Source organism: Rhineura floridana, chromosome 9, assembly GCF_030035675.1.
Source record: "Rhineura floridana isolate rRhiFlo1 chromosome 9, rRhiFlo1.hap2, whole genome shotgun sequence".
In the NCBI taxonomy this organism is placed as follows: Eukaryota; Metazoa; Chordata; class Lepidosauria; order Squamata; family Rhineuridae; genus Rhineura; species Rhineura floridana.
The window spans coordinates 64027010-64050935 of record NC_084488.1 but is presented as its reverse complement, the minus strand read 5'-3'; the positions used below and the strand labels follow the sequence as shown (position 1 = coordinate 64050935).

The window sequence follows — 23926 nt, the reverse complement described above, 5'->3', positions numbered from 1 at the left end:
CCCTTTGTTCAACCCATAATTGCTGTGTCTGTGTTTTATTTCGCCCCTTGGCCGCAACTGAATTTTAAGATTAGAAATATTAGAAACAGAGAACTAAAATTAAGAGATTTTTTCATCCCTAGTACATAGCCGAGCATTCTATTCCCATTCTTTTCCATGGTAATGATCTCCCACACACACCATTGCATAATGGAAACACCAATTTTCCTTCAGCAGTGAGAAAAATGATGGGTTTTGTTTTATTTTAATTGTTTGATCCCCCTCAACCTTTCAGGGAGGAGACCTTTTTGATGCTATCACTTCTTCAACAAAATACACAGAGCGTGATGGAAGTGCAATGGTCTACAATCTAGCCAGTGCACTGAAATATCTCCATGGTCTCAGTATCGTTCACAGAGATATCAAACCAGAGAATCTCTTGGTATGTTGCTTGTTTTGTGTAATTCTTCCATCTTTCTGTGACATTAATGCAAATATGCATGCGTATATTTAAGTGTTAAGATGCAATCAGAGATGTAGAAAAACATAACTTAAATATGTGCTTAAACTGAATCTGTTTTCATGAAATATTAACAGCCTTAGGTCACACAATCTGCCTCACTGAACATTTCCAAATGCTATCCTTATTTACATTTTTAGTGATGATTATGTCTTGCGTGAGCAGGATTTCTCAATGGAAATTTAAATTGAAAAATACTTTCTTCATAAAGCCATTAGATCTGAAATGTCTGGTTTATTTTTTCACAGTTCTATCATATAATTTTGCAATTGAATTTATAGTGTTACTTTTATCATTGTAACCCGTTGATCGCTCAATCAACCAATGTTTTTAAAGTTGGAATTTCCAAAATAGCTTTCAATATAAAACATTTTCCATAGTAAAACCATGAAAACACATAACGAACCACTACACATAGTGAAATGCTAAAACACTACAGACACAGCAGAACTACAGTCAACTAATTTAAGACTGGGGGCAAATTTTTGGCCTGGTCACCTAAACAGACTAGATATAGGTCAAGCTGCAATGGAAGACTAACAAAATCTCGTCAGTAGTGCTCTTGTCTCTGGCCACTATCTTCTTAACCTCTAATAGCAGGGGCATCCAGAGAAGGACCTCTGGATGCAGGTTCATGAGGAAGAAATGGTCCTTCAGATACACAGGACTCAGGCCTGGCACCAGTGGGCAGCCAAAGTGGGCACTGGCCAAGGGCCCCTGTGGCTGGGGCTGAGCAGGTGTAGCTCCCGGTCCGCGATATGTTGGCACAGATTGTGAAGTGGTAGCCATCCTCCCAGGCAACATGCTCCTGGTGTGGGCTACCCGTGCCACTTCCCGCGTCACAGTGTCAGTGCACGCATGCTTGCCATCACCCAAGATGGAGGCAGGGGCATCAACATGCCCCCACTGCCATCTTGGGTGGTGGCAAGCATGAACGCACAGTGCACTGATGCAGCCAGGCCTATTTAAGCTCCCACTGCACTATCATCCTTTTCAAGGGCTTGTTGCAGTCTGGTGCCAGCCCTGACAGGATTGCCACTTAATTTCTTAACTATGCACTCTATTCATGTTTATATTGTCTCTGAAGAACTTAAGTATTGTGGGTTCCCATCAGAGACAACAAAATCTACATCACATTCTTAGTAACAACAAATACAATGAATAATTCCCTGATTAACAAATTTTAAGAAGAAATAGCTGCAGATCACTCTATCCCCCTCCCTCCTCTTCTCACTGTTAACAGATATAAACAAATGCCTGAGTTGGAGGTCTTAGTAGACATCCTCCACCACCACTGTGGCCTCTAGGTTCTGATATTACCATCTACTGCATGGGAAATGCTACCTTGCTATGACTAACACACTGTGAATTTAACATAAGGAGACCTGAGAGCTTCCACTACCCACACATTAAGAATATTTGAAGCATGGGGAAACCAGATACAGGTTTGTTCAAATTTATTTATTCTCTAGTAAATATATTTAGAATTGTAGACTGAGAGTTGGTAACAGAATCTAGTGGTAGGTCCAGACAGCCTCTCTCAGACAGAAAGCATCCTTTCATCAGCAGAAGGTTTTCTCTTTGTTTTATTTATTTATTTTTCTTTGCATAGCATAACAGAAAAAAACAAGACAATAAATACTTTATGCTATAAAACAACCAAGAAATGTAGAAGGCTTTATGATCCAATCGAGGAATCCCAGGAGTAGAATCCTCAGAACTTATTTTATTTATTTATTTTATTATTTTATTTATATCCCACCCTTCCTCCCAGTAGGAGCCCAGGGTGGCAAACAAAAGCACTAAAAACACTTAAAACATCATAAAAAGAGACCCTAAAATACATTAAAACATCTTTAAAAGCATTTTTAAAAAAGCTTTTAAAAACATTTTTTAAAAAAGGTTTAAACTTTTTTTTAAGAGGGTTTAAAAACACATTAAAAAGCAATTCCAACACAGATACAGGCTGGGATAAGGTCTCAACTTAAAAGGCTTGTTGAAAGAGGAAGGTCTTCAGTAGGCACTGAAACGATAACAGAGATAATATTTAATATTGTCTAATATTTAAGGGGAGGGAATTGCAAAGGGTAGGTGCTACCACACTAAAGGTCCGTTTCCCATGTTGTGCTCAATGGACCTCCTGATAAGATGGTATCTGCAGGAGGCCCTCACCTGCAGAGCACAATGATTGACTGGGTATATAAGGGATAAGATGGTCTTTCAGGTATCCTGGTCCCAAGCTGTATAGGCCTTTGTATACCAATGAACTTGGACTTGAACTTGGCCCGGTAGCAAATGGGCAGCCAGTGCAATTCTTTCAGTAGTGGGGTGACATGTTGGGGATACCCTGCCCCAGTGAGCAATCTCACTGTCACATTTTGCATCAGCGGCAGCTTCCGGACCAACCTCAAGGGCAGTCCCACATAGAGCTCATTACAGTAATCCAGCCTGGAGGTTACCAGTGCATGCACAATAGTGGTCAGGCTATCCCAGTCAAGAAATGGCCGCATTTTCATGATTAATCCCCTGGAAATCTGCTCTGGAAGGTTCAGGAACTCTCAAAGACAGCATAGGAGTTGATGCTGGGGGCTGAAGGGGGTGGGGAAACCAGTGAAAATGCCTCTCCTCTCCTGCAGGTGGGAGCATCCTGAGTAGAAATCTGCTGAGAGGATGTAACCAACTGGCAGTAGAAAGCTCTGAATTCAACCCATAATATAGGATATTTCAGTGTTAACAGCAATGACTTGACTTTTTTTTAATTACTGACAACAATAGTAGGGATCCAGACATTGTAATGTTTCATATATAAGGGCTTTTTGTTTGCAAGGAGAGGGATATTTGGAGACATCTGAAGTCCTTTTCTGTAAACAAGTTTTCATATATCAGTACTGAAAGTGATAAAACCAGCCAACTATTTTGTGAATATTTTATCTCTTTAGTAATGTTTCCAGTACAAAAACATCTTGTACAATAGCATCAAGCAAATTTAATATGAACACTGTTATGTTTATGCTTAATTTATTCGTTATGTGGAACCTGCAGGAAGAACTGAGTGCTCACTTGTAGGGATAGACAGTGATTCGCTATTGTTGATTCTGTCTACTTTAAAATAATAACAGTGAAATCAGGAACTTAAGTGAGTTGAAGCTCTCAGGCTAATCTGACTCTTTAAGCTCTCATTAGTAATCAAATCAGGTATAAATAGACACAGATGTACTTTTCCCTTATAAAGCCGAAAGAGATTACTTGACACATGCCATGATTGGCATTGATTTGCATGTGGGGATGACATAATAGTTATCAATGTAAATGATTTCTCATCCTAGTGTCCTTACCCAATAATGCCTCAGTGTACCTACATCTCTTGCCCCTAAATTCCTCACCTGCTTGCCACAATGTGTTACATGTTTGGTTTCTTTGTTTTTATGACATGTTAATAATTGGGCCCAAGAATGATAAAATCAACAAGAAACACATGCCGAATAAAATGAATTAATATAAGTTGGTCACACTTAAGTAGCAACAATGAAACATTGATATTTTAAGAATTTTGAAAATCAACCATTAAAAATTAGTAATAATTACAAGATTAGTTAATACCTTTAAATCTAGAACCATAACCTTTATCAAACCTTCTAACACTTCAGAAAATATCCCCCCTCCATTACACAGCCACAAGAGAGGCTGTACTCTATAGCCAGCATGAGGGAAACCATGACTGTTTAAAGTGGAATAAATGCCTGGTGTGGATGTGGTAAGGGACAGCTTTCACTTAAATTTTGGTGGGAGACTACATGTGTCTGCTGTAGAATAAAAAGTTGGGGGAAACCTCTCAAAATAATGATTCTGTTAACAATGTTTACCTTTTTGGAAAAAATGAGCTTTCCCTTCCTCTTCCTCCCCCATACTCATCCCCTCCCACTTCCTCTCTCCCCCTCCCTCTCTCCCCCTCCCTCTCTCCCCCTCCCTTTCCTCCAGTTCTCCCTCTCCTCCTCCCTCCCCCTTACCCCCAACCCTACCTATCCCTCTCCCAGGTGATTTTCACCTATCCTATGACTGCACATGAGTAAATCCCACTGAACTCAAGAAACATGCAAATGATTAAATCTGCCCTTCCCTCCTTTTCCTTTCTGCCTGCTCCTCTCCTTCCCCCTTCCCTTTCCCTCTCCCTTCTTCCTCCCCCCTTGTCTCTTTGCCCTTCCCTTTCCCTCTCCCTTCCTCCTCCCCCCTTGTCTCTTTGCCCCTCCCTCTTGCCCCTCCTCCACTTCCCCCTCCAGCCCTCCCTCTGCCCTTTCTCCTCCTCCCCCATGGTCAGTTTCACCTATCCTAAGCATGACTGCAGGGGAGGAAATCCCATTGAACTCAATAAGAATGTACATGTTCAATCCATTCTCAACAAACTTGCACAGGATCCCATTCCAGATTAAAAAGCAGAGAAATTCATTAGTAGGCAAAAAACCTTGCAGTTTAATAACGTACCTATAGCCAACAGATATTTCTATCAAACTTTAAAAAGCAGGGAAAGTGGGCAGTTATAGTGAATGCACCATGAGAGCAGGAGACCTGAGATCTGAGATATTGTACTGTTCTACAAATTTGTAAAAATGCAAACACAATTTGGGTTGGTCTTTCATAGTCTAATAAACTTCCTGTATAGCTTTGAAGAATTTGGTAGCATGTGACTCTGAGCATATGGTGAGTGGTGGCAACACCTGCAATCAGGACTGCATCTTCAAATATGGAGATTTACATTATTTGTATGTTTGTTAGTAGTATTCTTACTTTGTCTCTCTCCTAAGTTACTCCTATTTCTACAGAGAATCTAATCTAGAAAATTATATTTCTCTCATTATTCATCCTAGAAATCTGTGTCAAATGTATTTTATTACTCAATTATTATTATACACTCTATTATTATTGTTTACTGCAAAACAAGTAGTTAGAAAGAAACAAAAGGTAGAAGAGAGTATGAACGGGAAGGATACGCCAGTGGTTGTGACCTGCAAGGTGTGTGCCATGTTTGTTTTCTTGCCTGAGAACAACATGGCGTACACGTGCAACAAGTGCAAGCTCATGGCACTGTTGGAAGAAAAAGTGAGAGGCCTAGAATGGTGGGTGGCCACACTGAGGACTAGAAGGGAAGATGAAGAGTTCTTAGACAGAAAGCTGGAAAAACAGCAGCAAAGAGAAGTGGAGGTGGAAGAACAACAGCATTTGGTAGCAGAAGAGGAGACTGCTTTGGATAGGAACAACGAAGTGGAAGAAACTCCATGGGAAAGGGTGACAGGAGCAGAAGAGCTAGAAGACACCCGTCACCATTGGAACTATGGAACCGCTTTCAACCACTCGAGGATGAGACTGGAGGACAGCCTGTGGGGGAAGAATTACAGGAGACGCTGTGTGACAACAAGCAAGAGGCTAAAGCTCAATCAAGCAGGGACAATGAAACTACGTCCCACAAAAAGAAGAGAAGAGTACTAGTAGTGGGAGACTCCCTACTGCGTGGGATCAAAACCCAAGTATGCCGAGAAAATCCGTGGACTCGCCAGGTATGCTGTCTGCCAGGAGGATGGATTAGAGATGTGACGGAAGGGTTGCCATCACTCATCAAGCCCACTGACAGGTATCCCTTTCTCCTCATCCATATGGGAACAAATAATACTGCCAAACGGAGCTATGAAGAAATCACATCAGAGTTTGAAGCTCTGGGAAGGAAACTCAAGGACTTTGGGGCCTAGATAGTTTTTTCATCCATCCTTCCAGTATTTAGAAGAGGAGTAGAAAGGGAAAGAAAAATACACTGTGTGAATTAATGGCTATGAAGGTGGTGCCGATGTGAGAGATTTGGATTCTGGGACCATGGGCTATGCTTTGTGCAAGATGGACTGCTGGCAAGTGATGGGTTGCATCTCACAAGGACTGGGAAGAATGTGTTTGGCCACAGCATGGAGAAGTTCATCGGGAGGGCTTTAAATTGAATGCTAAGGGGGAGGGAGACGTAAACTTGGTGGTAACGACAGATGAAGGTTTGTGCACAGTAATGGGAACAGAGATATAGGCTGTAATATGGCCCAGTAAAAGTTCTCAGAAAAATGTAGTAAGGAAGCCAAGTCATAAATCACATGGTCTTCGATGTCTGTATACTAATGTGCAGAGCATGGGAAACAAGCAGGACGAACTTGAACTCTTAATACAGGAGGGCAATTACGACTTGATAGGTATAACTAAAACTTGGTGGGATGACTCCCATGACTGGAATACAGCAATTGAAGGATATAACTTGTTCAAAAAGAACAGAAGGAATAAAAAGGGAGGTGGAGTTGCGTTATATGTTAAAAATATATATCCCTGCACAGAAATACAGGCAGATGAGCTTGGTAGCTCCACCAAGAGTATCTGGATTAAAATTTATGGGGCAAGTAATAAAAGGAATGTGGTGCTTGGAGTCTACTACCGGCCACCCAATCAAGGAGAAGACAAGAGTGTAACTTTTGAAAAACAAATTGCCAATGTTTCAAGGAGGCATAATGTAGTAGTAATGGGGGATTTCAATTATCCCAATATTGGTTGGGAGACAAATTCTGCCAAACACAGACCCTCCAAGAAATTTTTGACTTATGTTGAAGATAACTTTCTCCAACAGAATGTGGAGGAAGCAACCAGAGGATCAGCTATCCTGGACTTGATTCTAGGGATGATTTGGTTGATGAAGTGGCAATTACGGGAACTCTGGGGGAAAGTGACCACACCATACCTGAATTCTTGATTTTAACAGAAGCAAAAGCTGAGAGTAGCCATACGCGCACCCTGGACTTCAGGAAAGCTGATTTTAATAAAGTCAGTACGGTTCCACCCTAATGAGAAAAGGAGTCCAAGATGGGTGGGAGTTTCTAAAAAAAGGAAATTCTAAAAGTGCAATGGCAAGCAATTCCAACAAGGAAAAAGGGGGAAACAGCAGAAAAACCCAATGTGGCTTCACAAAAAGCTTAGAGATGACCTAAAAACAAAAAAGAACACATACAGGAAGTGGAAAGAAGGCCAGTCCACAAAGGAAGAGTACAGGCAGGTATCACGGAATTGCAGCGATGGCGTCAGAAAGGCTAAAGCTGAGAATGAGCTGAGGTTAGCAAGAGATGCTAAAAGCAAAAAAGCTTTCTTCAGGTACATCCATAGTAAAAGACAGAAAAAAGAAATGCTGACACAGCTACTCAATGAAGATGGCAAAATGATAACAGATGACAAAGAAAAGGCAAAATTGCTCAATTCCTACTTTGACTCAATCTTCTCCCCAAAAAGGGTTTATGACCCTCCTGGGAAACATGAAGTGGAAGGGGCAGGATTGAAGCTTGAGACTGATAGACAAATGGTCAAGGAATACCTAATCACTTTGAACGAGTTCAATTTGGCAGGGCCTGTTAAACTGCATCCAAGAGTATTGAAGGAACTGGCTGAAGAACTCTCAGAACTGCTGTCTATTCTCTTTGCGAAATCATGGAGGACTGGTGAAGTGCTGGATGACTGGAGGAGAGCTAATGTTGTCCCTATCTTCAAAAAGGGCAAGAAGGAGGAACCGGGGAACTACAGACCGGTCAACCTAACATCAATCCCTTGAAAAACTCTGGAGGAGATTATAACGCAGTCAATCTGTAAGCACCTACAAAACAATGCAGTGATTACTAGGAGCCAACATGGATTTATGAAGAACAAATCCTACCAAACTAATCTTATCTCATTTTTTAATTGGGTAGCCTCCCTTGTAGACTGTGGGAACGCTGTGGACATAATATATCTTGACTTCAGCAAAGCTTTTGACAAAGTGCCCCATGATATTCTGATTAGCAAACTAGCTAAATGTGGGCTGGATGGAACAACTATCAGGTGGATCCACAGTTGGCTCCAGAATTGTACTGAAAGAGTGCTTATCAATGGTTCCTTCTCAAACTGGGCGGAAGTAACAAGTGGGGTACCACAGGGCTCAGTCCTGTGCCCAGTGCTCTTCAACATTTCTATTAACGACTTGGATGAGGAGGTACAGAGCATGCTTATCAAATTTGCAGATGATACAAAATTGGGGGGCATAGCTAATACCGTGGAAGACAGAAACAAAATTCAAAGGGACCTTGATAAGCTGGAGAATTGGGCTGAAAACAACAGAATGAAATTCAACAGGGATAAATCCAAAGGTCTACACCTAGGAAAAGGAAACCAAATGTACAGTTATAAGATGGGGGATACTTGGCTCAGCAATTCATGTGAGAAAGATCTTGGAATTGCCGTTGATCACAAGTTGAATATGAGCCAACAGTGTGATGTGGCTGCAAAAAAGGCAAATGCTATATTAGGCTGCATTAACAGACGTATAATTTCCAAATCGCGAGCAGTATTAGTTCCCCTCTATTCAGCACTGGTTAGGCCTCCTCTTGAGTACTGTGTCCAGTTCTGGTCTCTGCACTTCAAGAAGGATGCTGACAAACTGGAACAGGTTCACAGGAGGGCAATAAGGATGATCAGGGGACTGGAAACAAACCCTATTAGGAGAGACTGAAAGAACTGGGCATGTTTAGCCTGGAGAAGAGAAGACTGAAGGGAAATATGATAGCACTCTTCAAGTACATGAAGGGTTGCCACACAGAGGAGGGCCAGGATCTCTTCTTGATCGTCCCAGAGTGCAGGACACAGAATAATGGGTTCTAGTTGCAGGAAGCCAGATTTCGACTGAACATCAGGAAAAACGTCCTAACTGTTAGAGCCACATGACAATAGAACCAATTACCTAGAGAGGTAGTGGGCTCTCCGACACTGGAGGCATTCAAGAGGCAGCTGGACAGCCATCTGTCGGGAATGCTTTGATTTGGATTCCTGCATTGAGTGAGGGGTTGGACTTGATGGCCTTATAGGCCCCTTCCAACTCTGCTATTCTCTGATTCTGTGATTATTTTCAAAGCCTTTTTATTGGTCAGTGTCATATGATGAGGAAGACAGCCTTTTGTGTTTCAAGCTGAAGGTTATATTCTATTTCTATTTTGGGTTCATTAACAGTTGGATCTGAAACAGTAGTTTGATGTAAAATCAGACTGATTACAATATGTTGTAACTTAAGCAATGAATGTAGCTGTTGGAAAAAACAATCTTGGCCTGCCCAAGATGCATTTGTTCAGCCTGCTATGCTTAAACCACTGCACTTAAGGAAGGGTGGGCATGGTCAATTAAAAACATAGACCACATCTAGAAATTTGCTAGAATATATTTCATCTCCCACTATTTTATCTTGTGTAAACTGGGACACTCCTCATGTCCACTGGAGACTATTCTACAGAATAGTCAGTGCCATTATTCCACAGTTGTTTTTGGAGTTTTTTAGTGTAAATTATTGCTGTACTTCACATATTCACAGCAACAGCAGCAAAAGAAAATAATTTACCATAGGCAACCTCACTAAAATTGCAAAGTAAATCAAACATATTTAAAGTGAATATCTGAACTACATCGTCTTAATATTGTTGCTTCCTCCCTGCTAAAACAAAATCAGCACAGCACATGTCTTGTTTCTGTTATTTGGGCTGATTGCAGATGTTGCCACCACTCACCCTGTGCATGTTACTAAATTCTTCCAAGAATGTGTTTGGGGTAGAGGAAAGCATTTATATTGCACTTTTCCTAAATGCACTTGACATGCTGTTGTGATTCTGACAACAATCCTGTAAGTTATTGTCCTTATATTCCTTCAGTATAAATGATTATTTCTTCTCTGTTCTCTCCTCTCCCCACCCCACCAGGTTTGTGAATATCCAGATGGGACAAAGTCATTGAAGCTAGGAGACTTTGGACTAGCCACTGTGGTTGAAGGACCTCTCTATACAGTCTGTGGAACACCAACTTATGTAGCTCCTGAAATCATTGCAGAGACAGGGTGAAAATACATTATTAAGATAGGCTTTCTTACTATTGTGTTTGTTGAAAGAAAGTGTGTGTGTGTGTGTATACGCGCATGTGTGTGTGCCTCTTAATGTGTTTAGTTATATCTTGGTTGTGTATTGTGGTCTGAGCAGGAAACAGGAAATCTGTTTGAGATCCTAACTATAGGAAGCCAGTGTAACTTAGGATGGTGTTAAGTTACTTGTATTTCAAACTCTGTTTAGGATCTTCTGGAAGGGGCTCAGTGAGCAGGTGAGTCTGGGTCCAAGTTTTGAGGACTGGGCCCTAGGTCACATGAGCAAGCTGAACAGGGTTTGGAGTAGGTATACATCTCTCCTTGCCCCCTCCTGCCCCTTCCCCTCCTCTGAACATCCTTTTTTTACTTATGCCAGCATAAGTTCTGCCAGCTGAGCCAGGATTATGCACTGGTGTAGCTGTGGCTCAGCTGGGAAAGCTCAAGATCTACCAAATCTTAACGTTTTCATCACGGTGGGTTTGGATTGCACTGTCAGGGTTATTCAGAGTAGACCCACTGAAATTAATAGACCTGAGCTAGCCATGTTCACTGATTTCAGTGGGTCTACTCTGAGTGTGACTAATGTTGGATACAACCCCATCTCATTTATCCTAAGGGTATACAGGGTATGGTTACTTAGGTATGTGTTCAGATGTTATACAAGATTATTGTAAAAACCCTGGGTTTTCAAGGTTTGCACAAACCATAGGTTTGATGTTTCAGATGTAATGGGAAGCTATGGTTTGTCAAAAGTCCACAAGTTGCTAATCAAGCAGAACGTGAGAAGAGGAGGGGCAGAAAGAAAGGAGTTTGTGAGCACATGGCTCATTCATGCAACACCAAACAAGCATTTGGCATTACATTTGAACCAAGCCAAAGATTTTTGTTTGCATAGGATGATTTTCAGAACACTGTAATTTTGAGTATTTGAGATGCAGACAACAGGCATATTATTATATTCCATATACTAAAATCTGGTAGCAGAGTATGAACAATTCATCTCAGTCTGATCTTTACTTATTTCTAGGCGGATGGCAAGCTGTGTCAAGCTTTGCTGGAAAATCTGCTGCTGATGTGATGCTAAAATTATAGATAAAAAAAGGCACCAATGCTTTAATTTGTATAAATCTGAAACCTTCCTGTACAAAATCTTGCAGTGTGTATTCATGAAGTATCTTAAAGATGAAATACTTCCGCTTCCCCCCCCCCCAACTTTTTTTTATTTTACAGTTACGGCTTAAAGGTAGACATTTGGGCTGCAGGTGTCATTACATACATACTGTTATGTGGGTTTCCACCATTTCGCAGGTAAGTAGCATCAAATGAGAACAAAAATGGTAATCAAAGATATGTTTCTCTTTACATTACATCACTCCCAATCTTTAAATTATAAATATTACTCCTTCTCTCATATTTTACAGGCTACATATCCCCTTCATTCCTTTCTCATTAATTCAGATAGTTCTGATGCCTTCAGTTTATCTGCCATCAGAATATTCAGATAGAAAAGCAGTTTTCATTGTAGGAAGAAATGAACAGATTATATTGTTCCCAGCAAAAAATTGGCTTTTGCATCCTTGTCATCTTGTCCTCCTTGATTCTCATTCTCCTGTTTGTTGTATAAAGCATGCCGACCTTGCCCTCTAGTGGTAGAACCTGGACTGGTACATCTTGTAATTGTAATTAACATATGGACTTAGAATGTCCACATACCTGATATGTCTTTAGATGCCCAATTTTCAATTGTCACAAGATGCTAAAGGTATATGGACCACTCAAGCCAGTTCATATATTAATTAAATATAGGGTTTCCAGAAGTGCAAATTATTCATACTTCTGCAGGCAAATCTGTTAAATGGACTTTAGCCTTATGATAGATGGACAGTGAACCTAGCATAGTTCATTGATCTGAGCAAGCCAAAAAATGTTTCCTCACATCCTGTAGGGCAGGAGCGGGCAGCTTGTGGCCCTCTAGATGTTGCTGGACTGCATCTTCCATCATCACTGTTTATTGGCCATTCTGGTTGGGGCTGATGGGAATTGAAACTCCAGCAACATCCAGAGGGCCACAGGTTAGCCACCCCTGCTGTAGGATATGGAGATGGGAAGACTTCATTTGTTCCAGTGAGCAAAGTAGCTTCCATAAATCATTATCTTCATGGAAAGGAAACTGAAACATTAGAAATAAAGATTTGACAATCATTCCTCCAGAATTGCTAGCCTGTTCTAGCTGCTGCTGTCTTGAGCTGTGAGGGCAGGCATCACTTTTTCACAATTGAATTCAAACTGTATATAGCATAGGGTTTTAGTAAAGATTTTATTAAATAGTTCTATTAAATATTTATTCACTTATAAAATGAAACCTAAATGTTACTGTATACTTATTGTTGTGCACTGCCCTGACATTTTATGATACGGTCAAATATAAATACTTCTATAAATACAAATATAAAATAATTGTGAGGAAATGAAGCCTGCCCTCACAGCTTAGAATAGGAGCAGCTAGCAGACTACAAATGCATGGAGCAACTTTGGTGCTACTGCAGTGCTTTAAAGGTTTCTAGTTGCTTTTGCTGATGAAGCAGCTAGAAGCCTGTTCTCTTTACTCACATGGTTCAAATAAATTAAGTCCAAAGTTGTAGAAAATAAAAACTAGGGCTGAGTGTTACAGATCTAACAGTCAGTTTAATTTATTTATTAATATATTTGTATACCACTATTTCATTTAAAAACATCAAAGTAGTTTACACAGGTAAAAAAACCCATACAGTAAAAACCATTGAAAATACAGTAAAAACAAAGGTTACAAAAAGGCATCTTAATTGCCTGCATAAGTCTGGTGGAACAGAGAAATTTTCAGCAGGCATTTAAAAGTTAAAACAGAAGGCATCCGCTAAATCTCTGTTGGCAGAGCATTCTAGAGAACTGAGCCGATGACACTGAAGGCTCGATTTTGTGTTAGTGTTAAATTAGCTTCGCCTACCCAGGGACAACTAAAGCCGTTCCTGCATATGATCTCAGTGATTGAGCTGGGATATAACGGTTCAAGACACCTTGGACCTAAATTGTTCAGGGATTTGTAAATTAATACAAGGACCTTGTACCTGGCTTGGTAGTGAATGGGCATTATTATCTGTATTATGTTTTATATTCTATTTCTGCTCGGGTATTCTGCTTGGGTACAGAGTGGTTTATAAATTCTGTAATAATGATGATGATGATGCCACCTTATATTTTAGCTTTCATAAATAAATTTTAAATTGGCATGCTGAACACTTTTTTTCCTGCTTGGTCTTGGTCCACAGTGAGAACAATGTCCAAGAAGATCTCTTTGATCAGATCCTGGTTGGAAAGCTAGAGTTTCCCTCTCCTTACTGGGATAACATCACTGACTCTGCTAAGGTATTAGGATGTATTAATGATATCAGGACTGAAGTTCTGAAAGCATTTCTCATAACATCTAACTGTCTTTCACGCCATAATTGGTTGAAGAGTACCTGGAACAATATTTCACAATTTTTAATGTTCATTCATTCCCCTTGCATTTCTGAGTTAGTATTACTTGTGTGGTGTGTTTCATTGATTACTATTGTGGATAATGCTCCAATGTCATTCTCTCACAATATAAGTTATTTTCTTTTTCTGATACATAAGCAATATTTTTTCTTGTCACTCATGAAAAAGAGAGATGGTTGCATGGATCCCTGTCCTCATCTCTAGGTTACAGGGAGGTTTAGAAAATCACTGGGGCCAAGGGACATAACATTACATTAAATGATTTGACATTTATTTGAGGAGTCCTACTGCTGTAAATATTCAAGGAAGTGTGTAGTCCTTTTACTGTAGGGCAATATTTGGTAAACAATCCTACTGCATCCTACTGGCACTGAAACCCCTTTGAAATCAAACTTAAGTAGGATTCAGTAAGGCTGGGTACTATCAGTGCTGGATTGCATTCTAGGATTGTAATGGAAAGATATAAAACATCAATATAAAGCATTGATAAAAGTGATAAAACAGATTTAAAATGGTTAATATTAAATTGCTTTTTAATATGCTTTTAAACATTTTTAAACAATGTTTTAACCTTTTTTTAAAAAAATCTTCAACGCTTTTAAAAAAATGTTTTTAAAGTTCTCCTGTGTATGGAAAAGCTGATCTCAGGTGGGTAGCTAGCTCCACCTAGCAGTTGAAGGCAGAAAAGTGCTAAAGAGTTTTTTTTTACAAGGACTTCCTGTTCTGCGCAGCTTCTTATTTCAGTTTCTGTTCTGCCTTCCACCAAGAACAGTTGATCTAGCTCCTCTTTGCATTCAGGCCTGTATAGTTTGGTGTTTTTTTCCTATTGTGTGTCTGTACCTTTTCCTTCCTTTTCAGTTTTCCTATGTGTGTCTTGTTTAAAATAAAAAAGGGGAGTTGTCATTTTACATTTCCCCCCAAGACTTCACGGTGGCACTGAGCTGACTGTGAATCAGCCGCCCCACCACTTCAGCTGCGAAACCACTGTTTTCTTTGTTGGACTCTGCCCCCCCCGACCAGCCTCGTTTCTCAGGCACGTCTGTACCTGCCTACTGGCAATCACCCGACCGGCCTCCTCCTTTCATGGCGTGAGCGGGGATGCCTCTTGCAGCATGCTCCCCAGGACGCTGAGTGCCTGCCATCCCCTCCTCCATCCTCTCGCCTGCGGAAGGCTTCAGAGGGACGCTCCAGCCGCGGTGGAAGCATATTCCTCCCCTGCAGTTTGTCAGCACCTGGACTGGATATTATCACAGCCCTTAGCTCCCTTAAGACCCGCAGCATGGTTTGTGCCCATGGGGAAGGCAACACACAAATCGGACCACACACCAAAGAAACCTAAGTCACTCCAGCCTCACAGTACAATGGAAGTTGTGCCTCTGCCATTATCCAACCAGGCCCTAGGGCCTTAAGGTTCTATTGATTCCCAGGCGGAGGTAGCTGAGGCATGTACTGTCATGAGCAGGGTGGCTCCACAATGACTGGCACCTAAGAGAAGTAGGGGAACCAGTCACGACAGGCAACGGCCTGGTGATGCACAGGGGGCTGCACCAAAGGAGGCTCATAGCAACATGTGCAGGTCACAGAAGGACCTGGAATCCCTATCTGAGGGGGAAGGCACCCAATTCCAGCCCACCCTGGAGGCGATTTTTTCTACATTGTCTTTTCCTGAGGAGTTTGAAGGCTTCCTCAAGACAGCTACGTCTCGTGAAGCATCCTTCATTTCACCCTCTTCACTTCAGGAACTTCAAGTTCAGGGGGTGGTGCACTACCCACACTGTTCTCTTGCTCAACCTCTACAGTTTCAGTTATCGCCGCACATGCTACAACAATTAAAGGTTGCTGAGAGATTCTCTCCTAATGGATCTAGCCAGAGATTTTTCCACACCAGCAGCTTAGGCTCGACACCCCACACAGGACACACCAGCCACAGCACCCACTCTGTCACCTTCAAGAGCGCAAGTGGCACAGGGCCTCACTACACTACACTCTTCTTCAAATGTGCCCCAACCACCGAGCAGGGCATCACTGAATCGTTATGCTGCCTCACAGGGCAGGCATCCTTAACTTCAGAAGGAGACAACGGCACACCCAGACAACAAGCTGATTGTCCTCAATGAGGAAGAATGGAGTGGAGATTCTGAGTCAGAGGAAGTAGTTACCAATAGGATTTTCTAGGAGGCTCGTCTCCTTCCACTCCTGTGCAAGGCAATGGAAGCTCTGAACCTAAATTCTCTGGAAGATCCTCCAGCCCCCTCAGAATCTAGAATTTCGGCTATGTGTCCAGATGTGAAACCCAAGTCAAGGGTGCTAAAACTTCCATCACTGTTGCCTAAAGTGATCAAGTCCAAGTTTGATGCCCCACTACAGTTCAAGAAATCAGTTGCAAGTGCCAACAAATACTATACATTGGAACAACACATCATGGACCAACTCAAGGTTCCTCTGGTCGACGCCCCCATAGTCAATTTACTAAATCTGTCCTTGAACCCAAAAGACTCGGATGCCCACCTCAAGGATCCGTCAGAGCGCAAGCTGGATTTAGACCTTAGGAAGATTCATGAGGCCACTGCACTCTCCATCAGAGCAGCAGCAGCCTCCTCGGTCTTTGCAAGAGCATCCCTGCTGTGGCTAGAGGACCTATTGGATGGCCTGCAGCAGGATCCGGCTCGAATCCAAAAGTCTCTTCTGAAAATCTTGAGAGCAGTGACCTTTATGGCAGATACATTCAGGATGCCATGCAGTTTTTGGCAAGGTCATTTGCAGTGAGTGTTTTCACTTGAAGGACTCTATGGTTATGCCATTGGGAAGCCGATACTGCAACCCGCTCTAAACTCACATGTGAACCCTATATGGGTGGCAAACTATTTGGTGACGATGCCCTAGCTGGGGTCTTAGAGTTGAAGGAAAAGAAGAAAGTTATGCTTTCTGTCAAAAAACAAGACAACAAAAGATTATTCCGTAGACCTTTCCATCCTTATTTGCCCTCCCAGTCCTTTCAAGGCTCCAGGGCATTCGGAAGAGCAAAAGAGTCCCATACCAGCCATCTCTTCTGGAATAGGCAACATACCCAGTCTAAAAGCCAACAACCTTTCCCCAATAGATCAGGTTTTGGATATCAGTCTCGGGGGAATAAGCATCAATTCTGACACCAGGGTCCCTCAGGTGGGAGGATGCCTTCAACGCTTTGCCCACTGCTGGAGGGACACATCTTCAGACCAATGGGTACTGCACACCCTCAGATATGGACTGAGGCTGGAATTCACCTCCCTCCCTCCCTCCCTCTAACCAAGTTTATCCCCCCCCTCAACGTCTCTGGATAAGCAGGAAAGGACTCTTCAAGCGATTGCCCACCTTCTGCAGATTGCGGCAATAGAGCCCGTTCCAACAGGTGAGAGGTTTTCAGGAATCTACTCAGTATTCTTCACCATTGCGAAAAAAGACGGATCTTTCAGGTGGTACTCGATTTGAAGAACTTAAATCAGTTCATAAAATACCACAGGTTCTGCATGGAAACTTTACTGTCCATCAAGGAGGCATTGAGAAAGGGAGACTTCCTCGCATCTATCGATCTGAAGGAGGCCTATCTGCATGTCCCTGTTTTTCTGCCTCACAGATGTTACCTCTGGTTTGCAGTGGGGGAGGATCACTTTCAGTACAAGGCCATGCCCTTCAGTCTGGTGTCTGCCCCCAGAGTATTCACAAAGATCATGGTTGCTCTGGTGGCACACCTCAGGACGCAGGGGTTCCATGTCTTTCCTTACTTGGATGACTTTCTGCTCTGGTCTCCGTACCTCCACAAGGCTTGGGAAGATCTGCACATCACCCTAGCATGCATCAAGGATCATGGCTTCCTTGTCAACCAAACCAAGAGCCAGCTTTGTCCAGCCCACCGCATAATACATTTGGGGGCCACCATAGACTTGCAGCAGGGACTCATAACATTAGCTCAAGACAGAATAGACAAGATAATTACAGCTGTCACACAGCTCCTATCTTCGCCTTTGGCAGATCTTATGCATCTGGCAGATATCTTGGGGTTGATGGTCTGAACCTGTCAGACTACACCATGGGCATGTCATCACTCTCGACCACTCCAGTGGGCGCTACTGCCTTTTCAAAGTGACATTGCAGCCAGGCATCACCGGAAGGTAGCACTTTCACCAGTGGTCTGTCGCTCCCTGCTATGGTGGGTGCACAAACCCAATCTACTAAGCAGAGTGCCATTCCAGGACCTTCCACAGACCCTGATCACCTCAGATGCCAACCTGACAGGCTGGGGAGCCATTTGCGATGGGACTTGGTCACCACCAGAGTCAGTACTTCCAATCAGTCTTCTGGAGCTTCGTGCAATTCGGCTAGCCCTGAGGCACTTTGCGGAGATCAAACAGTTGGGGGCAGACAAACAACGTATCAGCCAAATCACATTTGAATCATCAGGGAGGCACATGCTCCCCACAACTACAGAAGGCAGCTGCTCTGCTGTCCCAGTGGGTGAAAACACACATGGACTCGATCCTTGTGGAGTACCTCAAGGGGGAGGACAACTGCCAAGCGGATTGGCTCAGCAGACAGAGGATGCTTCAGGGAGAATGGAAGCTTCACCCATTGACCTTTCAGGAAATTGTGAGACACCTAGGCAGAGTTGAGGTGAACCTATTTGCCACACACCTCAACCGCCAGGTGAAAAGATTTTTCTCCAGATACGTGACACCAGAGGTGGAAGGCATAGATGCTCTGACGTCCCAGTTGCCCCAAGTCAACTCTATGCCTTCCCACCTCTTCCAAACATTCCCAGGGTACTTCAAAAGATCCGAGTTTATTTGTCTCCTTCCACCCAGCGTCTTTAGGGAAGAAAGTGTCTTCATCCACACTCACTAGGTGGATCAAGGCATGTATCACACTGGCCTACGCCTCTCTAAAATTAGCCCGGCTGGCCAGGATAGTGGCCCACTCAACTAGAGCAGCAGCCACATCGGCAGCATTCTCACTCCATGCATCTATCACAGAGATTTGTAGAGCAGCTACATGGGCCACACCTAATAAGTTTATTAAACACTATGAAATTAACACATATGCATCAGTAGAGGCAGCTTTTAGGAGAGTGCTACAGCATGTTCTCCCATATCACTAGTGTAATCAGCCCAGCGATGTTCCCACCCTACATGGTTCAACTTTGCTATGCTCCACCTGAGATCAGCTTTTCCATGCACAGGAGAAAAGACATTTGGTCTTACGGTAAAATGGTTTTCTCTGTGCATGTCAAAAGCTGATCTCAGGGCCCCTCCCTAGGAGAGCTGGGCTGCCATCACTGTCTTTTTCATCTTAGGCCTACAGCAGAGAGTATATGAGTGCTGTTGTCTCCTGTTTCGTGTCAATGGTTTCTATTATTTCTCTTTGTTCTTTCCTCCGGTTGGTTGGCTTGTTATCAAAAACTGAAATAAGGAGCTGCACAGAGCAGGAAGTCCTTGTTTAAAAAAACACTCTTTAGCACTCTTTTGCCTTCAGTCACTAGGTGGAGCTAGCTACCTACCTGAGATCAGCTTTTGACATGCACAGAGAAAACCATTTTATGGTAAGACCAAATGTCTTTTTTGTTTTAATGTATTTTAATGTCTGTTTTTATGATGTTTTAAACTGTTTTTAGTGCTTTTGTTTGCTGCCCAGGGCTCCTGCTGGGTGGAAGGGCAGGATATAAATCAAATAAATAAATAATATTGTGCTCTAATGGTAATACAGCTAAATCTATGGAGATATCTTGAAGCCCATTTCTCTCTCCCTGTAAGGAGAGGGAAAGAACTACTATTCTTTATTTCATATTAATATGTAAGCCACTGCAGTTAGTCAAATTCATGTTCTTTTCTGAAAGTAAAGTGAGTTGACAGAGTTCCACACTTGGAAATTATTGGACAAATTAATGGGTTTAAAATCACCTGCTGACAGGTGGCCTGCTGAATCAGAGTATGGGCCCATCCATGACAAAGATTAGTAAAATAGGCATGCCTAAATGGAACAATGGAATGTAATTTTGTGATATCTGGGGAGGATGTAATTAAGTCCATCCTTATTGCCTGTTTTGATTTATGACACAGTCGAAATGTTCCCTTTTTTGTTTCCAATTTTATAAAGTAAAATGGAACATAGGTGGTAGGCTCTTGCTTCTTAAAGATGCTATTCGTTTAATGCAGGGGATCAGGACACCTTCCTTTGGGCTTGGGCCTGGGTTGTAAGAATAATGAATTCCCAGCACACAAACAGCAATAATTGTTCCTGGGCAAAGCAATTTCCCTCCAATGTGGGCAATCCATGCTAATGCAATCTTTAGATGGAATGTGCTGGTGTGAATATCATGGGCTCCTATATGGTAATTAGCCTCTAAGGAGGGAATTCCCAGTGTAGTTCTCTAATTGAAAAGTTTGGCTATCTTCTGACACAATCCTGTTGTGGCATCTTTGTGGCATTATAGTGCGAGCACAGCCAGCAATATGCTTTTCAAAGGAGGGTGAGGATGAACTTGAGGTTTCCTTTTGTGGCTCACTTAACATGCTTCCCCCAAAACCTGTGCACTCTCTCATGTTTACTGCAGTGTACAGCCAGAAATAATGCTACTAAAGAAAAATCTTAATTGGGACACATACTGCTCCTTGAGAAACTACTGATAGAGGAAATGTAAACTCCCAAGTCTAGTAGGTATGAAGATTAGAATCAAAAATCCTGACAGAAGCAGGCTCCCATTTGTTAATATGACTATAAGTTGTGTTCATTCCTTTCCTCATATTCCCCCCCTCCCAGGAATTAATTAGTCTGATGCTACAAGTAAATGTGGAAGCACGGTATACAGCCGCTCAGATTCTAAACCACCCCTGGGTGTCAGTGAGTAAATACTTTCTACTTTCTTACATTGCACATTTAAACAAAATTAATTATAGAGAAGCTCACCCTGTGTTAAGTCCTAATCTTCTGAAATGCAATTTGACACATCTGGCCACTAAGTCCTACCTTTACGCTGTTGCTCCAAAGCCATCTGCATAGTCTGGCATGTTGTTTTTTAATGTCAAAAATGATTTTCTGTAGGAATGTTGCATGGTCTGCAGACTCCAGAAGAAGCATGGGGGGTTGGTAGCACTTTTTAAAACTTTTAAAAGTTTCTAGCAGTGTTGTGACTAGGAGAGAATTGTAGTTCTGTGTAAGTTTTCAGGTGGAAGGAGACTTGGCTGGTGCTCACTATATGATCAGCACAGCCAGTCCTGACAGTTTCTCTGACATGTTGGTTGTGAGGCAGGAAGAGTGCCTCAATTCAGGGCCTATACAATGCATAATCAGAATGAATCATTTATTTAGCAGTGTACATGTAGTGAAAGACCACTCAGTCCTAGGGGGAGGGGGTGAAGCATGGTTTTGTGGATGGATCTCCCTGGCTGGTTTGGGATGATTGCCTACAGCAGGAATGATGAACCTGAGGTCTTCCAGCTGTTGTTGGACTGTAACTCTTAACAAGGCTTGAACATTAGCCGTGCTTTCTGGGACTGATGAGAGTTGTGGCCTTCTGTATGTTACTGAAGCCCAAGTTCCCTATCACTGTCCTACAGGAGTTTAAAACTACTTGACACATAAGGCATGTTCAGGAATTTGCCTGGACATGCAAATGCTCAAAGTGTAGATGGGTACAGAAGCTCTCATGCAAGTCCCTCCCCACACACATCCACCCTGTCCTCAACCTTCTCTGTGCTGCATGGGGAAGGTATTCAGGTGGCTACTGCTCATGTTTTCTTGAAGTAGTGAGTAGAAACCCCTGTAGACCTTTTTGTATAACATGAGGAAGGCTAGGCTGGGCTGGGCTGGGGCATGCATGCCTCTGCTCCCATCCAGACATTGAGATTTCATGTGCCTCAGTGGCTAGGAGTACCTTTTTCCAGCTCTGGGTGGTTTGCCAGCTTTGGTCCCTTATGGACAGAGATGACTTAGCCACAGCACTCCATGTTCTGGTAATTTCCAGACTGATTATTGCAATGTGCTCTACATGTGGCTGCCCTTGAAGAAGACTCAGAAACTTCACTTGGTCCAAAATGCAGCAGGCAGATTATTGGCTGGGGTTCCTTTTAGACCTCATACAACCCATTTTAAAACAGTTGCATTGGTTGCTAGTTCATTTCAATGACCTATTTGAGGTGCTTGTGCTAGTGTTTAAAGTGCTAAATGACTTTGGGCCCAAATACCTGAAAGACTACCTCCTTCCCTACAGACCCTTTTGGGTGTTAAGATGAGCCAAAGGGGTCCTTTTGGTAGCACCACCACCCTTGGAACCTGGGTGGTGGTGGCCTGAGGGAGGGCATTCTCTGTGGCAATCCTTAGTATGGAACTCCCTCCCCACTGAAGTGCTCCTGGCACCTTCATTGTACAGTTTTAGGCAAATGCTAAAGATGCACCTCTTTACCCTGGCCTTTGACACCTGAAGCATATATTTTTAGGAGTCATCCTATTTTGTGATTCTGGTTGCCTTTAATTGTTTTTAACACTGTATTTTAAAGTTGTTGTAACCCTGGGACCCCTAGGTGAAGGGCGGGCAATAAATGCTGCTGCTGCTGCTGCTGCTGCTGCTGCTGCTGCTGATGATGATGAATGTGTTCTCTTCTTTCTTTACAAAGGATGATGCCTCCCAGGAAAATAATATGCAAGCTGAAGTAACAGGTAAATTAAAGCAGCACTTTAACAACACGCTACCCAAACAGAATAATCCAGCCGCAGGGGTCTCTGTCATAATGGTAAGCAAATGCATAATTTCTTTTAATTATTTCACTACTATCAGACACTTCCCAACTTCTTCCCGCCTCTGCTGAGAAAGGACATTATGAAATTCTTCCACTGAAAAATCACAGTGCACATTTTTAGTTGTGTCTCTCTATAATGGGTACATTTTTAAGAACAATATTTTTAAAGGAGTTGCTGAAATTCCTGTTTTTGTGCTCAAGATTTTTTGTTTTAAAAAATAATTTCACCTTAAGCAAATAGTTCTGCCTTGTTTTAAATTATCTGCTATCTTTTAGCCCAGCCACATATAGTTTTCAGCTCTTTCACCTGTTCTATAACGAACTTTAATTTCATAAAATAAAGCCTTGGGGCAATGAAGTTCATAAAGATGCTATTATTTTTTTTGTTGGCAGTTTTTATTTGCACTGCATCACAAATACCTGGCATCTATAGACATGTAAACAGAACAGCCAAAGTCATTTGTGGAAAGAATTATGATGTAGCCTTAGCCTGCAATTGTGTATCTGTGGTAAGCAGCATTGAACTCAATGGACTTACTCCTGAGTAGACAAGTTAGGATTGCACTGTTAATCTTTTGCTCATTTACAATTGTAGATACCTATATAAACCAGTAAGTGGCGCCTTTAAAGGTAGCATTTTATTTTAGGATGGAAATACAGGAGTAGAGGAAAGGAAACATTTATTTTGCTGTTGCTTGCATTTCATTTGACAGTTTGACTTGACAGTCTGAAGGGCCTCAGAACTTCAAACTTTGTATTTTGAGACTATGGATAAACCTGAAGCAGAAACCTGGTATAAAATACATTTTTAATAGAGTGGTTTTACATTCTAACTCTTAGCTACACTCAAGTTTACACATCCTTTAAGCTTGCCTCCAGTCCTCAGTATAATGCAGCTGCTGGCTTCTTACTGGTGTGGAGTTTTCTAATTATCTGACTTAATGGTTTTGTTTCTAGCCAATGAATCATCACATATGCTATTTATTTTAACTTCCATTTTCTCTGCCTTATCTTCTTCCTTGCTAGCTAAGACTGCAATACATTTGAGTAAAAATGTACAGGGCAAACATTTTGATAGTAAGAAGAATTTGGAGTTCTGATTATAATCACTTGCTGCATTAATTAAATGGGAAGCAAAGACATGATTTGACTATTGTAGATATAGAAAATCTTCAATACAGTTTGTAGATGTTCAAGATCTACCTGTCTGGCCCA

General features: G+C 42.1%; 1 protein-coding gene across 2 annotated transcripts in view; it reads left to right on the top strand.

Annotated features, from left to right (window-relative positions):
- DCLK2 (doublecortin like kinase 2) overlaps positions 1 to 23926 on the top strand; it is a 137224-nt gene that overhangs the window by 108655 nt on the left and 4643 nt on the right. For both annotated transcript variants that reach the window (XM_061584679.1, XM_061584680.1), the window contains 6 exons: positions 275 to 421; positions 10276 to 10409; positions 11661 to 11738; positions 13736 to 13832; positions 20736 to 20816; positions 22589 to 22705. In XM_061584679.1, coding sequence (XP_061440663.1) covers positions 275 to 421; positions 10276 to 10409; positions 11661 to 11738; positions 13736 to 13832; positions 20736 to 20816; positions 22589 to 22705 — 654 coding nt within the window. The remainder of the gene's footprint in view (positions 1 to 274; positions 422 to 10275; positions 10410 to 11660; positions 11739 to 13735; positions 13833 to 20735; positions 20817 to 22588; positions 22706 to 23926) is intronic.